The following is a 16,994-nucleotide window of genomic DNA, read 5'->3' as shown; positions in this document are numbered from 1 at the left end:
GCAAAAACAACTGCAGGGTAGGTAAACTAGGTCAATAATAATGAATGAATACAATGTAAATTTTGGTACCCAACTGGTAGCTGTACGCACCACAATCTACTTTTCCATTTGCTTGGCTTCAACAGCAATGCCATATCAACTTGATTTTAACCATTATAAGAAATAGAAGCATAAGATGTCTTGTTAAGCATAAGATGTGTCAATTACAAGAAATAGAAGGTCAAATTTTGGTCTGGCATCAATCTCTCCTGGCTAGTTTTCACTGTGTAGGGGTTAAGATTTCTCGATGTATCTTGGTAGCGATTCTGTCAGGAATGCAGTTTGCTTATTTTGGAACTACCAAAGCTTAAATACATACATACACACATATATATATATATATATATATGAATAGATGTTTATGAATCCTTCTCAAAAGTGGTCACATTAGTTTTATTTTGCTGATGCTTTCTGGTTCCTAATAACTTAAGTGAATTAGTTCCTTGGGAATCCTGATTTCACATATGTTCATTATGCAAGATGACCCATGGAAGTTCTTTCCTGCAGCTATACTTTAACTCTGTAAGTTCAAGAATGGCTGAGACTAGTTCAGACCACTCTATGAAGGGCAATGTCTACATGGCCCCTCATGTTCTTGCTATGTCAGCCACTCCAATTCCAAGAACGCTTGCTTTAGCCTTGCATGGAGATATGTCTTTGACCCAAGTACGTTAAGCCTGCTATCTTGCTTTCATTTCATAGTGTGCTATTTAGTTTGTTGTCATGTTCATAAACTTGCACAATAAAGCCGCGGTAGAAAAATAGAAGGCTTTTATAGCATGAAAAATGAATGTTGACTAGTAAAACAAATTAGGACCCTTGATAACAGTAGAAAGGATTTAGTATTTGTCTTTGGGCTTGTAAAAGAACTGAATGAATTAATTCAATTACCTCATTTGAATATACACAACAACAGCCTGTTATAGAGGAGTAGGGAAACTGCATTTAGGAAACTTTCCATGTGTTGTAAATAGGTATCCTTTAAGTTTGGAATAGGAAAGATCCTATTCCAGATTAGGAAGCTACTAAAAGCTATTGCATATCATATGGATATGAGTATCTCTGCATGCATATCTCCAGATCACATGCATATCTGCATATCATATGTAGATCACGCCCATAATCATTTACGCACATGATCACACACACACACACATCTTTGATTGCCAACACTCCCCCTTAAGCTGGTAAATAAATGTCCATCATTCACAGCTTGCCAATTAAAGCTTCAAACCCTGTTACAACCAACCCTTTAGTGAGAACATCTGCCATCTGATTTTCTGAGGGCATGTAGGAAATTTGAAGTATGCCTGCATCCAGCTTTTCTTTAATGAAATGACGATCTATTTCTATATGCTTTGTTCTGTCATGCTGCATAAGATTATGAATAATACTAATAGCGGACTGATTATCACAAAATAATTCATAGAAAACATAATAGCCCTAGTTACCTAAAGTAAATGCCTATTTTTTCATTTAGCTATGCCATTCCGTTGAGGAGTTTCACGACATGTTGATGGATGTAAAATACCTTTCTCTTTCAAAAAATCCCATAAACATTCATTGAAGTACTTTGTTTCATTATCAAACTGAAGAACACAAATTTGTGTTTGAAATTGGGCTTCGATCATGTAAAAGAAATATTTGAAAACTTGCTACTTCAGATTTCTTGTTAAGCAAGTAAACCCAATATAGTCTAGTATGATCATCGATAAAAGTTATAAACCATCTTTTACCAGATAAAGTGGTAACTTTTAAGAGTCCCCAAACATCACTATGGATCAAATAAAATGGTTTTGAAGGATGGTAAGGTTTCGGGGAACAAATTTAACACGATGATCTTTAGACAATTGGCAGCTTTCACATTGAAACATAGAGCAATCCACTTCTTTAAACAATTTAGGAATCAAATGTTTTAAATAAGGAAAGCTAGGATGGCCTACCCGAAGATGCCATTGTATTATTGCATCAGAAACATAAATTGAGCTCTTACCACTCAATTTGTGAGCTTTTTATTACCAAAGAAATCCTCATTGAAGTAATAAAGTCCGTTTATCTCTCTAGCATTGTCAATTGTCTTACTCGGGTTTTGGTCCTGAAATAGGCAATAAGAGTCGAAGAAGATAAGAACACTAAATTCTTTCACTTGTCGGCCTCGATTAGGCATAGGCAAAATTATATTGGGGGCTCTTAGAATTAGAGGGGCTATGGTATCAGACCCAAAGTTGATGGCTTGGCAGGTCAGTTTAAGGGTTCGAGCTTCAAACTGCCAGGAGTCTCTTGCTTGGGCTTTAGGAGGATGTCAGCTGAGGTGGCTTCATCGTTAGAATCCCTTTTCTCATTTGAGGAGGTTAAGAGGGTGGTATGGCAATGTGAAGGGAGTAAGGTGCCTGGGTCTGACGGATTCAACTTCAACTTCATCAAGAAATTTTGTCATGTTTGAGATTGGTTCAGTACTTTTATAGTTTTGGCCTAATCCCAAGGAAGGCCCAAGGCTCATTGCTTGCGTTAGTCCCAAAGTCTGATACCCCTCAAAGCTTAGGTGATTTTCGGCCAATTAGGATGGTGGGTTGCGTTCAGAAGGTTATTTCCAAGTTGCTTGCTATCGGGCTGGGTTCGGTGATCCATTCCCTAATTGGTGATTGCCAAAGTGCCTTTATTAAGGGCCGGCAAATCCTCGATGGAGTGCTTATTGCTAGTGAGGTGGTGGAAGCGGTGAAGAAGGCTAAGGAAAAGACAGCTTTTCTTAAATTGGATTTTTGTAAGGCTTTTGACAGTGTGGATTGGGGGTACCTCATGGGGGTTATGGAAGTTATGGGGTTTGGGTCTAAATGGATAGGTTGGATAAGAAACAGTGTATTGAAACAATAGATATCGGTGTTGTGAATGGCTCTATAGCGGGAGAGTTTGATATGGAGCGTGGTCTTCACCAAGGGGATTCGTTGTCCCCGCTTCGGTTCTTATTGGTAGTCGAGGGCTTAACAGGTTGTTCTCGCAGGCTGTGGATCTGGATCTATTTACGGGTATCCTGGTGGGATCTCCTCCTATGCAAATCCCTCTTCTCCAGTTTGCAGACGACACATTGATTTATTGAGCTCATGTCAGGCCTGTGTATTAGTTTTAAAAAGTCTAGCCTCTTTGCAGTTAATGTTAATCAAGATTGGTTGAGGGAGGCTGCTACTCTATTAAGGTGTAAATTTGCTCCTTTCCCAATTCCATACTTGGGTTTCCAGCTGGGAATTAATCCAAAGGGAGTTGTGGCTTGGAAGGCGATTGTGGACAGGGTTAAGAGCCGGCTGGCTTCATGGAAGGGTGGGATTCTATCTATGGCTGGCCAGTTATCACTGATTAAATTGGTTCGGAATCATTTGCCAATTTACTATATGTCTCTTTTCAGAATTCCTATTGGCATGGCGAAGTAGATTGCTAAGTTGCAGAGAAAGTTTTTATGGTCTGGGAATGAGGGCATGGCTAAAATGGCTCTTGCTAGATGGGAATTGGTTGAGCTTCCTAAGAAGCTGGGCAGGCTAAGGGTGGGGTCCTCGTTGGCCAAAAACAAAGCCTTGCTCTTTAAATGGCTTTGGAGGATGATCAGTAGGGGGGATCACCTTTGGTGTAAAGTCATTGTTGCTAGGCATAATGGTATCTTCGTTGGAATCAATGACGTGGAGGTTAAGCAAAGTTTTAGTTCTTGGTGGAGGGGCTTTATTGACTCTTATTCCAGCAATAATGATGTTCGGGCTGTGGCCATGGAAGGGGTTAAAATCTGGTTAGGTAAGGGCGATTTGGTTCGGTTTTGGGATGACACTTGGGTGGGTTCCTCCTCCCTGTCAGGTTTGTTCCCTTGGCTGTATGTTGTGTCCCTGGATAAAGGGAAGAGAGTGGCAGATTTGGGGTTTTGGGTCAATAATGAATGGTTTTGGAGCTTTAGTTGGAGAAGGCCGCTTCTCGATAGAGAAGAGTTTATCCGGGCTGAGCTGTTGAGAGTTATCTCCTAAGTTCATTTGGTGAGAGGGAGGAGGGATACGGTATTTTGGTCGCTTGAAGTGCCTGGTTCCTTTTCGTCGCACTCATTTAATGAGAGGCTTTGCTCCCTAATGTTCGGTTCCAATGTCCCTCATATTAATTCAGTGGCAGCTTGTGTTTGGGGCAGTCTAGCTTCTCCGAAAGTGGAGTTGTTTGTGTGGCTGGTCATATGGGGTAAAATTAACACAAAGGACAATCTGGGTAGGAAAGGAATTCTGCAGGGGGATGATCTGTTTTGCATCTTCTGTGGCTCTGTCCCGGAGTCTGTGGACCACCTCTTTGTCCATTGTGAGTCTGTCTTGTGCTTGTGGCGGCAAATCTTTAGTTGGTGGGGCTATGAGTGGGTTTGTTTGAGATCAGTTGGGGGTCTATTTGAGTAGTGGGATTTCTTTGCTCGGGGTAAAGGTCAAAGGAAGGTATGGAAGTCTCTTTTATTCAGCACTATGGACAATGTGGCTTGAGCGGAATAGGCTAATTTTCAAAGATCGAGGGTCAGGTGCAGTTGATATCTTTAACTTGGTGCTTGCTAGGTTAGTGGCATGGGTGAGGGCTGTGGAGCCATCTTTCCCTTTCTCGGTGGATCAAGTCATCATGTCAGCCTCTACTCTTGGCCGCTAAGTTCTTCTTGCTCTTCTAGGCTTGTTGGCTATAATGTCAGTTTCGGGTTGTCGTTTCCCCCTAATGCCTTGTGTTGGGGGGGGGGGGGGTGTTTTGGGTGGTATGGTTTTGTTTGGAACTCTCTTGTTCCAGGTCATCGATGTTCATCTTCTTCGCTTTCATTAATATAATCGAGCTCGCTTATTTGAAAAAAAAAAAGAATCTTTTGAGAGTTTACTGACCGACAAAAGATTACAAGTAAATTTAGGAATATGAAGTACTGATTGAAGATCAATACTTTCAGATATTTTAATGAGGCCTTTGCCAGCAATAGAAGAAAAATTGTCGTGTTATTCTTACTTTTTCACTACTTGAACAAGGAGTATATGAATTGAATAGATTGGATAAGTTAGTTATGTGATCAGATGCCCTTGAATCAATAACCCACGGAGCAGATTTTAAGGAACTTGACAAGGGTAAAGGAGTTCTACTTGAATGGACCAAAGAACAATTAAGTATACTAGGTAGCGGATTAGAATGTAGTAGTTTCAAAATTTGATTCAGTTGTTCTTTTTTGAAGGGTCTTGCTTGTGGCTGATTGATTGAAGAGTCTAACAGAGGAATATTGTATTTCAATGTAGTAATTAAATAACCCTAAACAATATCAAATCATTTAAATGAGAAACCCAATTGAAGACAGACTAAAAGTATCGAATCTGGGTCAAATCTGGGCAAAAAAATAGATCTGAAAAGGGTTAGCAGTCTGTAACGAGTCTGGAGCCGTCCAACGGGTTAAACCAGATTTGGATTAGATCTGAGTTGAGATTTGGGTTGGCTGAACGGCCAACAATGGGAGACTTAAGATCTTCTGCCGACAGAAGAGATGCAATTGACTGGCGAGGATGATGCAACTCGCAAAGATGTCGTTAGGCTACTCGAACAGAACCCAAGGGTGACGGCGACCTTAGGATTAGGCAGCAACGGTGGTGCCGAAGACCGGGTTGACGGTGGCGGAGGTGAAAGTGGCCGTTGGCGACAACTAAGGGGCGTACATTGGCTGGATCTGAGGAGTCGGTGCGTCGATGAAAGGCGGCGGCGACTTATGATGGACGACGTCGATGGTGGAGAACGGATTTGGTGAAAAAGCAGCGGACAATGCCTTGATCTTGACGCAAAACAATTGGATATGATGACAACGGCTGGATATAGATCTGGTCGGCGGTAGCGGTGGCGTGGCTGGAACGACGACGGTGGTCGAGTTTAGATCTTTGTTGGCGGTGGCCAATTCTTGAGTATGGCAGGAGACCCTATGTCTTCTCTACTCTTGGTGCTTGATAGAAAACTCAGATCATAAGCCCAGATCCGAAGACAAAAGTGACAAGGCCGCGATGCAACCGGCGGCAGAAAGGCGAAGGAGGATCGCTCATCGGTCGGTGGGCTTTGTTGAAGCGGTGGCTGCAGGGCGAACCACGACGGCCGACGATAGATCTAATACCAGCGATGGTTGTTGGTGGCAAAGTCCTCCTGGTCGCTAAACTTTTGGTGGGCCAAACCAGTGGCGTTCTGATCAGTTTCGACAGAGGAACACGGAGAGACCTTTCGTTAAAGGAGGGCAGGTTAGCCGGCAATGAAGGTTGGGAGATAGAACAAGTCCTAGGAGCCTTGCTTTGATACCATGAAAACTAAGGGAGGGGGGGAAAATATTTTTCTCTATTTTTTGCAATCTCACTGATACACTGATTCCTCTCTTGTATTTATAGAGGAAGAGTACAACATGAAAGGAAAGAATAATAATAAAAATAGAAAGAAGAATATGCCTAACATATACTCTATCAATAAATATTTTCTACACCTTTGCAGAAAAGAGGAACAAAACATTCCGGCTGCCTTCAGGCTTCATGGAGCTCCACAACCATGATATAATCATGGAATCTTCTTCATCCCAGATCTTCAGCATTCGAGCCAGCTTCATTGAGATGGCTCACCTTTCGTTTTCTCTTGAGGAAGGTTCGAACTATTTGACTCCATTGTAGGTAATTTGTTCCATCGAGATGATAGAACGAATTCATACTTTGGAGTTCGCTGCCTGGACCAGATGAGGTATTGCCATTCACATTGAATGGCATAGCTGCAATGGATGGTGCACCTAGAGTAATAGAGGATGCGTCAGTAGAGGTCATCAACATCTCTAGGGTAAAGATTTAAGACTAGGGTTTTAAGACAGATTGCAATGAAGGCAAGAGAGGGGTGGTGGCAATTAACACCAATTGAAAAAAACAGAAGGGAACGGAAAACATTTCAGAGGAAGGGCTCTGACACCATGAAGAATTATGTGTAGTTCTTTCTTATCTATTGAGAATAGTGTTGTACAATATATATAGGAGGTTGTCTCATCTAAATATGGACATAGCTAAACGTGAGAAGGACAAATAAAGGAAATACAACAACAGAAAGATTTGTCAAAAAAAGTCAAAACAATCTCTTCCTAATTTCTAGCTATTTCTAAACTTATTATAAAAAATCTAGGAATGATTTCGGGAATAATTTCAAGAATCTTAACAATATGCTATCTTTTTCTTTCAGCTCCCCCCTCCCCCCCGGGGGGGCACACCCAATTGTCTATCATTAAGCCTAGAGAAGGATGCATATCTAGGTTTATTTGCACGTTGAAAAGATGTAGATCTAGGATTTGGGATTATTGACGTCTCTCCTGCTTAGATTTTAATGAAATTTTGATATGTTTTACTTTAGTTTACTTATAAATTTTATGTACTCAATTGTTTTCATACTTTATTTTACAATGAGTATTGGCTACTTATAAATTTTATATTATAAAATGACAGATAACTGATTTACCACCTGGGAGATTACCTGTTGAAACTTACATCATTGAGGCAAATGACATTGGGTTCGAGAGGGTGTACCAGGTGACTGTTTCTTTATCTTTGTAGTGGAAGTTGTCATGCATTACGATTCTTTCTCAAAGCCATAAATGCTTTACTTGTGATATTTCCTTCACAATAGAGAGGAAATACAATAAGTTTGCCCTTTGTAATGGACTTGTTGTAGGAATGTAGTGGGGGGCACAAATGACACTGTCCAACTCTTAGTTGGACTTATTTCCTCATTCCCTTTTTGTTTCCCTCTAACCTTGTCTATTCTCTTCCTCCTTGTATCTTTGGCTGTACTTGTTTTGTCCAAGATCTTACTCTCAAACAAGACAAGCTTTTTGCTCAACATATAAAATGCATCTTTTTGAGCTACTCTTGGCTTTAGAAAAGGAGCCGATGCTACTCTCCTGATTTGCATTGTACTTTATCTCTGCTAATGTCACCTTTTTTGAGACTAACCCAATCTTTCCTCACATCAGCTCCAGCTCATCTTCTATTTATGAGGTTCTTCTTGTTCCTTGCTTTGATGTTGTTTTAGCTTCAGATCTTGTTGGCTCCTTTTCATCTACCTTGGCTCCACCTCTCCAGGCTTATCATCATTGCCCTCGCTCTCATTTTGAGGATCCACCTGTCCTAGCTGTTCATGTTGCCTCACCTCTTGAATTTGTCGCTTTCAATTGCTTTGAATATGCTTGCTTCTCGTCCACCCATTACATTCGTGCTACTCATAATCCTCTTTCCATTTATATTTTTTTATCATTCTTTAGCTCCTTTGTATTATGCTTTGCTTGCTCACTCTCTACTATCTCTCTTCCTAGGACAGCTAGTGGGACTCTTTTTGATCTTGGGTGGTTATCCCACTCCTCTCAACAGGTTGTGTAACCAGCCATGAGCCTTAAGCTAAGACATAAATTCATGAAGTCTGAAAGTCCTTCCATATTTACATAACTGAAATAACAAAAAATAGCTGAAAGTAAACTATCTCAAATTGAGTCCACTAATAGTGCCCCAATCCAAGTCCACATCTAGGCTCCTGATCCTGCTTGCCTGAAAAATATGTTAGGGAAAGTAGTGAGCTTAAAGGCCAGTGAAGGTCACCTCGCATAATAGATCAATACCAAAATAAAGAATTTCATGTGTACAATAAAAACAAATTTCAGTTTTAAATATTTACTAATATTTCCCATGCAACAAGCATCACTAAATAAGATCACATCATATCACATGGTGTAGGTCACAATTTTCTTGACATACAATGCATCATTTATTCAAGGGAACCATAATATTTTATAATCAATTTAAATCCTAACCAATATCTTAATATGTGGTATAGCCTTGGATCCAACAATGTGCAATGGGACCCAGTAATTCCCTTGGGGTTTACCCTCAAGTACTCAGTGGAGCATAACAGAATAATTAGTTCATCTCCTCCCATTGAGAAACTAAAATCTCCATGGCATTGTACAAATAACCAAATTTTAATTGCCAAAGTAGCCCCTAGACATTCCCAATGGTTCCAGAACAATTTATAACAAGATAATCTCAAAACGATTCGATAAATCCCTATTCTCAATATTTATTTTCTGATAATCATGAGAAATATTTAAGGGAGTCATGGAAATTGAATGAAGAGAGAATGATTTCAGAAAATTAACTTACCAATATTCGATAGAAAAGGAGGCCTTGGGAAGTTGGAGAATATTTTTCAGTGTTCTGAAAGGTTGCCTGGGCAGCCGCCTAGTCGCCGCTGAGGTGTTAGGCGACCACTGGCCGCCACGAATAATTGTTAATCGGGACCTTTAGATGCTGGGCTGATTAATCTGGACCAATTGACGCCTAGGCGGCCACGGTGGCGCCTAAGCACCTGGGTCGCCCAGACATGCATGCAGCGTGCGTGTATGCTAATATTGAGCTGTAAGCTGGAAGCTCAATTTTGTTGCACCTGGTGCTGCCATGGAGGTCAGAAGAACCAGTCTAGCGGATTAAGCAAATGGACAGGAAAGAGGAAGAAGACAATCGGAGCACTGAGGCAGCGCTGAAGAAGCAGAATGAACACTCACGCATTTTGGAGGGTTCGGGGAATAGAAAGACAAGACTCCGAAGAAGGCTCTTGCTTCTGCCTTTTATTCATCCTCTTTTAATATCATATATTATGCATATATATAGATATATATGTTCAAGTGAAAGCACATGGGAGAGAGAAAATGGCGGTGGAGGTGGAGGAGGAAGCCCTTTGTGCGTCCAATATGCTGGAAATTTCCACTAGCCGCTCTGATCTTGATGTATCCCCATGTTTTGATCCAATATGAGACTTTTCTTCAGGGGCTTTAGTTTTTGTTGCCTCTGTCGTCCCGAGTATGCCTGGTGTATACTGTACATTTTGATCTTTATATATATATTTACATTTGATAAAAAAAAAAAAAAAAAAATTAGTAACGGTAGTCTCACCCAATTTCCAGCTACTTTTCATTTCTCTTTGCTGGAAATATGCTTAAATCAAGGGAGATTTGACTTTGATCCTAGAATATTCTAGGATTTATCTTTTATGTAAATATAGTAAGTAAATGATGTAAATTAGGATGCTGTCTATATTTAGTTTATTTCTTTCCTTCTTTGTTCATAATCCTCTCTTTAAAAGAGGATGTTGTTCTTGCTTATGAGAATCAATCAAGCTATATTACCCTCGATTAGTTCTAAGATGGTATCAGAGCTTCAGATTTAATCTTAGCCATCAATTACCTAGGCCCTTTTCCCTTTGCCATACCTTGCGACTGTCGGAGCCTCTCTATTGGCAACTAAAGCTCGGAGCTGGCCACTTTCAGTCAATCGGTTGCAGCCACCCAGATCGCCTAGCCGTCACTGCTCTTGGGACTCTTGGTCGCTGCTACCCAAGGCTGTCTTCTCTCCATTGTCAATCGCTAGGATCGTTTCTACCTCTTGCGAGTGCAAGTTCTCTTTGGGCGAGATCGTTTCAACCGCCAGATCGTTTCAGGAAGGAGACGCCCACTTTGATTGGGTCTGTTGGGTTTGTTTCAGCCATCGATTGATTGCGGCCTCTCTGCCTTACCGCCTACTGCTTGCTTCAACCACCGGTTGCTTGCGGTCTCTCTGCCTCAGCCACCTACTGCCTTGGCCATCGTCCAGATCTTGGTAACCTTATTGTTCTTTCTTGTTCCTTTTTTTTTCCACTCCCAAGTGATAAGCTATGTCGGAAGTTACTTCTGAAACTACCCTAAACCCTACTACTGCCATCCAAACAAAAATTCCAGCAACCCAACCAAACCATTCTAGCACCCATTATGTCCAAATCACCACCATTCGTTTAAATGGTAATAATTTTCTTCGCTGGTCTCAATCTGTCCAGATGTATATCTGTGGGCAAGGAAAAATTGGCTACATCACGGGAGACAAGAAGGAACCTGCAATGGATGACCTAGCACATTCCATTTGGGATGCTGAAAATTCTATGGTCATAACTTGGCTGGTCAATTCTATGGAAGAAGATATTAGTTCCAATTATATGTGTTATCCTACTGCTAAGGAACTGTGGGATAATGTAAATCAGATGTATTCTGATCTGGGTAACCAATCTCAAGTTTTTGAGTTAACTTTGAAGCTGAGAGATATTTGGCAAGGAGATGATTCTGTTACTAAGTACTTCCATTCTTTGAAAAGATTGTGGCAAGATCTTGACCTCTTCAACACTTATGAGTGGAAATTTACTGAAGATTGTAATCACCACAAGAAATTGGTTGAAGATGGTCGTATTTACAAGTTTCTTGCTGGTCTTAATATCGAATTTGATGAGGTGCGAGGGAGGATTATTGGCCGATCTCCCCTTCCTCCTATTGGTGAAGTATATGTTGAGGTTAGAAGGGAAGAAAGCCGAAGGAGTGTCATGCTTGGCAAAAAAACTGTTGGTGAGTCGATTGAAAATTCTGCGTTGTTTACTGATTCTACTGCCTTCAAGGCTGCAAATTACCAGCGTAGGAGCAATGAACGGCCTCGGGTCTGGTGTGACCATTGCAACAAGCCATGCCATACTCGTGAGACCTGTTGGAAAATTCATGGCAAACCTGCAAATTGGAAGAGCAACAAGCAAGGAGAAAAGGGCAGTAACCGTGGGGTCCCCACTGCGAATGAGGTTGACACAAGTCCCTTCAACAAAGAGCAGATTGATCAACTCTTGAAGCTGTTACAATGCAGTTCCTCATCTGGTATTCCTAGTGTTTTCCTGGCACACACAGGTAGAAAACCTAACGCTCTTTCTTGTCTACATTCCTCTCCATGGGTTATTGACTCTGGAGCCTCCGATCATATGACTAGTTCTCTTTATTTATTTAATACCTATCATCCTTGCTCTGGCAATGAAAAAATCAGAATTGCCGATGGAAGTTTTTCATCTATTGCAGGAAAAGGAATTATTAAACTAACCGAGAAAATTAATCTCAATTCTGTCCTTCATGTTCCTAACTTGGTCTACAATCTTTTGTCTGTTAGTAAACTTTGCAAAGATTCTAACTATCGTGTTACCTTTTTTGAATCCCATTGTGAATTTCAGGACCAGAACTTGGGGACGATGATTGGGCGTGCTAGGATGATTGAAGGTCTTTACTACTTTGATTAAATTTCGTCTGGTAATAAAAAAGCTCAAGGCTTTAGTAGTATTAGTTCAATTCCTGTTCACGATACAATTATGCTATGGCATCTTAGACTAGGATATCCTAGTTTTGCCTATTTGAAACGTTTGTTTCCTAAATTATTTAAAGGAATGAATTGTTCTTCTTTTCAATGTGAAAGTTGCATTTTAGCAAAAAATCATCGTTCTACATATTTCCCAAAACCCTACCAAGCATCCAAACCTTTTTATATAATTCATAGTGATGTTTGGGATCCATCTAAAATTTCTACTCTATCTGGAAAAAAATGGTATGTTTCCTTTATAGACAATCATACCCGTTTGTGTTGGGTTTATTTGATGCACAAAAAATATGAAGTGGAATATTTATTCAAAAATTTTTACACTATGATTGAAAACTAATTTCAAACCAAAATTAGCATTTTACACTCTGACAATGGCACCGAGTATTTCAATGAGCACTTGGGGGATTTTTTGAAAACAAAAGGTATTCACCACCAATCTACTTGTCGACATACTCCTCAACAAAATGGCATTACTGAACGTAAAAATAAACATTTATTCGAAGTAGCACGTGCCATCATGTTTTCTATGCATATTCCAAAATACTTATGGGGTGAAGCTGTTTTAACAGCATCCTATTTGATAAACAGGATGCCTACTAAAGTATTAAAGTACCAAACACTCCTTGAGTGTCTAAAAGATTTTTTTCCTAACACTAGATTACATTCGGACCTCCCTGTTAAAGTTTTTGAATGTACTGTGTATGTTCATATCCCTGCACAATTTCGCTCAAAACTTGATTCTTGGGCTATCAAATGTGTTTTCTTGGGCTATACCTCTCAAAAAAAGGGCTATAAGTGTTATGATCCTCTCACAAAAAAGATCTACGTGAGTATGGATGTCTCCTTTGTTGAAAACAAACCCTATTTTTCCAAAAATTTCCTTCAGGGGGAGAAACATGAAGATGAAGACAATTTTTGGGATGTTTCTGTCCCTCTTCCAAACGCAATCTGTCCTACTCAGGAATCGCATGTTTCTGATAATAGTCACATAGGAGATTCTAGTTCCTTGATGCCAAGTAAAGGGGTTTCTCGGGCAGGGGGAGAATTACTACAAATTGATCATCATGATCTAAATTCTGAGTTTCAGGTTTATACCAGGAAGATATTTCATCAAATGAACAAAGACTTGAATGTCAATCCTGCACAAAATCAGTCTGAAAACCTGAGAAATGGCACTGTAAGTTCAGGAAATCCCACTTCAACATTTAGTCCACCTCCTTCCACTTTATCTAATAGTTCTCAAGTTAATTCTTTAACTATTTCCAATCATTTACCTACTATTTCTGATCTTGATGTTCCTATAGCAATTAGGAAAGGTGACAGAAGTTGCACTAAATATCCTATTGCTAAATATCTCTCTTACCACAGACTATCAAAGAATCATAAGGCTTTCACATCTAGGATTTCACACTTGTTTGTGCCAAGGAATATACAGGAAGCTTTGGATGATCCAAACTGGAAATTAGCAGTTATAGAGGAGATGAATGCTCTAAGGAGAAGTGGTACTTGGGAGATAGTTAACCTGCCCAAAGACAAAAAAGTAGTAGGGTGTAAATGGGTGTTTACAATAAAATGTAAGGCGGACGGGAGTGTTGATAGGTACAAAGCCAGACTAGTGGCTAAAGGCTTCACTTAGAGTCCTGTTGCAAAAATAAACTCTATTAGAGTCCTGTTGTCTTTTGCAGTAAATTCAGATTGGACCCTACACTAACTTGATGTCAAAAATACGTTTCTTAATGGTGATCTTGAAGAGAAGGTCTTCATGAGCTTGCCACCGGGATTCGAAAATAAACTTGGGCGTGACAAAGTATGTAGACTGAAGAAATCCCTGTATGGTCTCAAACAGTCCCCAAGAGCATGGTTCGAACGCTTTGGAAAGACAGTTACCAGTTATGGCTTCCTTCAAAGTCAGACAGATCACACTATATCTTATAAACATTCAAAGAATGGTAAAGTTGCAATTTTGATTGTTTATGTTGATGACATTATTTTAACTGGTAATGATGAGACAGAGTTAGCAGTCCTCAAGCAGAAACTTGCAAAGGAGTTCCAAATCAAGGACCTAGGGATCCTAAAATACTTCCTTGGAATGGAGTTTGCAAGATCCAAAGAAGGCATCCTTGTTAATAAGAGAAAATATATTCTTGACCTTCTTGGAGAAATAAGTTTACTTGGTTGCAGGGTGTCAGAGACTCCCATCGAGCCTAATGTGAAACTATATGCTGCCAAAGCTAAAGAAGTAAAGGACAGGGAACAATATCAGAGACTTGTGGGAAGATTAATCTACTTGTCTCATACGCGACCTGACATTGCTTTTACAATAAGTATGGTGAGTCAATTCATGCACTCGCCAGGGCCAGAGCATTTTGAAGCAGTCTACAGAATCCTAAGATATCTGAAAGGGACTCTTGGAAGAGGCTTACTGTTCAAGAAACATGGCTACCTACAAGTTGAGATCTACACTGATGTAGATTGGGCAGGAAGTGTTAATGATAGGAGATCTACTTCAGGCTATTGTTCTTTTGTTGGGGGAAACCTAGTCACTTGGCGAAGCAAAAAACAAATGTGGTGGCTAGAAGTAGTGCAGAAGCAGAGTTCAGAGCTGTTACTCATGGAATTTGTGAGGGAATGTAGATCAAAATGATACTTGAAGAACTGAAGTTTCCTCAGTCGAAACCAATAAAAGTCTATTGTGACAACAAGGCTGCCATCTCTATTTCTCATAATCTTGTGTTATATGATCGTACAAAACATATAGAAGTGGACAAATATTTCATCAAAGAGAAGCTCGATGCTGGAATAATATGCATGCCATATCTTCCAACAACTGAACAAATTGCTGATGTTCTAACTAAGGGTCTTCACAAGAAGCAATTTGATAAACTTATTGGCAAGCTAGCTATGGAAGACATCTACAAGCCAGCTTGAGGGGGAGTGCTGGAAATATACTTAAATCAAGCGAGATTTGACTTTGATCCTAGAATATTCTAGGATTTATCTTTTATGTAAATATTATGTAAATATAGTAAGTAAAAGATGTAAATTAGGATGCTGTCTATATTTAGTTTATTTCTTTCCTTCTTTGTTCATAATCCTCTCTTTAAAAGAGGATGTTGTTCTTGCTTATGAGAATCAATCAAGCTATATTACCCTTGATTAGTTCTAAGAGTCTTTAATATTATTTTTTTTAATATAATACATGTTATTCAATACCCATCTACCTCTCAATGTTATAGAGAAAGATTTATATATAGCCTATATATAATCTGTTTATATATATATATATAAATATGAATTTTATTTAAATTTTAAATAATGTTTCTAGTCCCCACCTAGGCGCTAGGCCCTAGTCTGGTGCCCGATTAGCGCTTAGTGCGTTTTAGAACACTAATATTTTTGCGTATATTATTTGAGAATTCTAATAACAATTAGGATTATTTCTTGGGAAACAAAAGAGTAACTCCAATCTGGAGAGGATTAGATTCTTCAATGGCTGGAAAAAGGATCAAGGTAGATGTGGTTTCATCACAATTGTAGAAAAAGAATCACAAGAAGGAAGTGAAGGAGACTCACGATGACCTTTTGACAAGTGGCATATTTCACTTTGAAATTTTGAACAATCCATTCCTTTAAACAAGTTAGTAAACAAGTGTTTAAGATATGGAAAACTTAGATGCGCTAATCTACGATGCCATAACATTATTTCATCATGACCTGAGATTGAACAAATACTACTTAAGCCATGAGTTTTTTATTACCGAAGGCAATCTCCTTAAAGTAATGGAGTCCATTCATTTCTCTAGCACTACTGATCATTTTCCCTGAGTTCTGTTGCTGAAAGATACAATGAGAAGGGTAAAAAATAACATGACAATTAGAATCCCGAGATAGTTTACTAATTGATAGAAGATTGCATGCAAGCTTAGGAATATCAAGAACAAATTTAAGATTTAGATTAGCTGAAACTTTTATGTGGCCTTTGCCTGCAATAGGAGAGTTGTTGGAAAATTGGTACAAAAATAGCATTGTGGCATGTCATATTAAGACTAAATTTAAGTGGGACCTGTTAAATATTGTAACCGGATCAAAGTGAATTCGTATTCTTCATTATGTGGAGATTGATTTAGGATATTTATATTCCCAAAATGATAAATGGGTGAATGAGAAATTGATGCTCAAAGTATACCCATTGAGTTGGAAAATAAAAGGACATTAATGTGACAGAATTCACAAAGCCTGTAACTATTACAGGAGACTAATGACAATGAATGTCATTAATGAGGAAAGAAGTTATAGGAAATTAATCGAAAAGCTATTACAGATTCAAATATTAATGGCAATGAATGCTTAATTTAAGTGCCATTAACTGATAACCTTATCCTATAAATAAGGCCCTTCATTTTCTTGAAAACACAAAGTTTCCCTTGCACAAAAATTACATCTTTCCATTATGACATACATATCCTGATAGTGTTCTGCCATTGTTCAAGTTCACCAGAAGGTTTTGAAGTTTATGTGTTAACTTCAAAATCTGTATACTGTTGTATCCTAGGAGACAGACACCTAAATAACCTCTAGCACTCTTGGTGAGGAGGTGAATCTGTTTTAAGGACACTGTGTGTCACACAGGCCTCAGTCCTCCATCCCTGCATTGCTTAAGTTCATTTTCATATACTATTCCCCCATGTTGGGGGGGGATATAATAGGACAAAAGAGTGGTTATAATCGCATGGAGAA

At 39.3% G+C, this 16,994-nt stretch overlaps 1 protein-coding gene across 3 annotated transcripts in view; it reads left to right on the top strand.

The window, feature by feature from the left end:
• Window positions 1–16,994, top strand: part of LOC127796823 (ATP-dependent DNA helicase homolog RECG, chloroplastic) — a 71,720-nt gene that overhangs the window by 17,315 nt on the left and 37,411 nt on the right. Inside the window, exons 6-7 of one of the 3 annotated variants that reach the window (XM_052329224.1) lie at window positions 547–705; window positions 7,506–7,589. In XM_052329224.1, coding sequence (XP_052185184.1) covers window positions 547–705; window positions 7,506–7,589 — 243 coding nt within the window. Of the gene's footprint in view, window positions 1–519; window positions 706–7,505; window positions 7,590–16,994 lie in introns of all 3 variants that reach the window. The other 2 variants (XM_052329223.1, XM_052329225.1) reach the window with 2 other exon arrangements.

This window comes from Diospyros lotus, chromosome 3, assembly GCF_014633365.1.
Source record: "Diospyros lotus cultivar Yz01 chromosome 3, ASM1463336v1, whole genome shotgun sequence".
NCBI classification, from domain to species: Eukaryota; Viridiplantae; Streptophyta; class Magnoliopsida; order Ericales; family Ebenaceae; genus Diospyros; species Diospyros lotus.
This window is presented reverse-complemented; position numbering and strand designations above follow the sequence as displayed.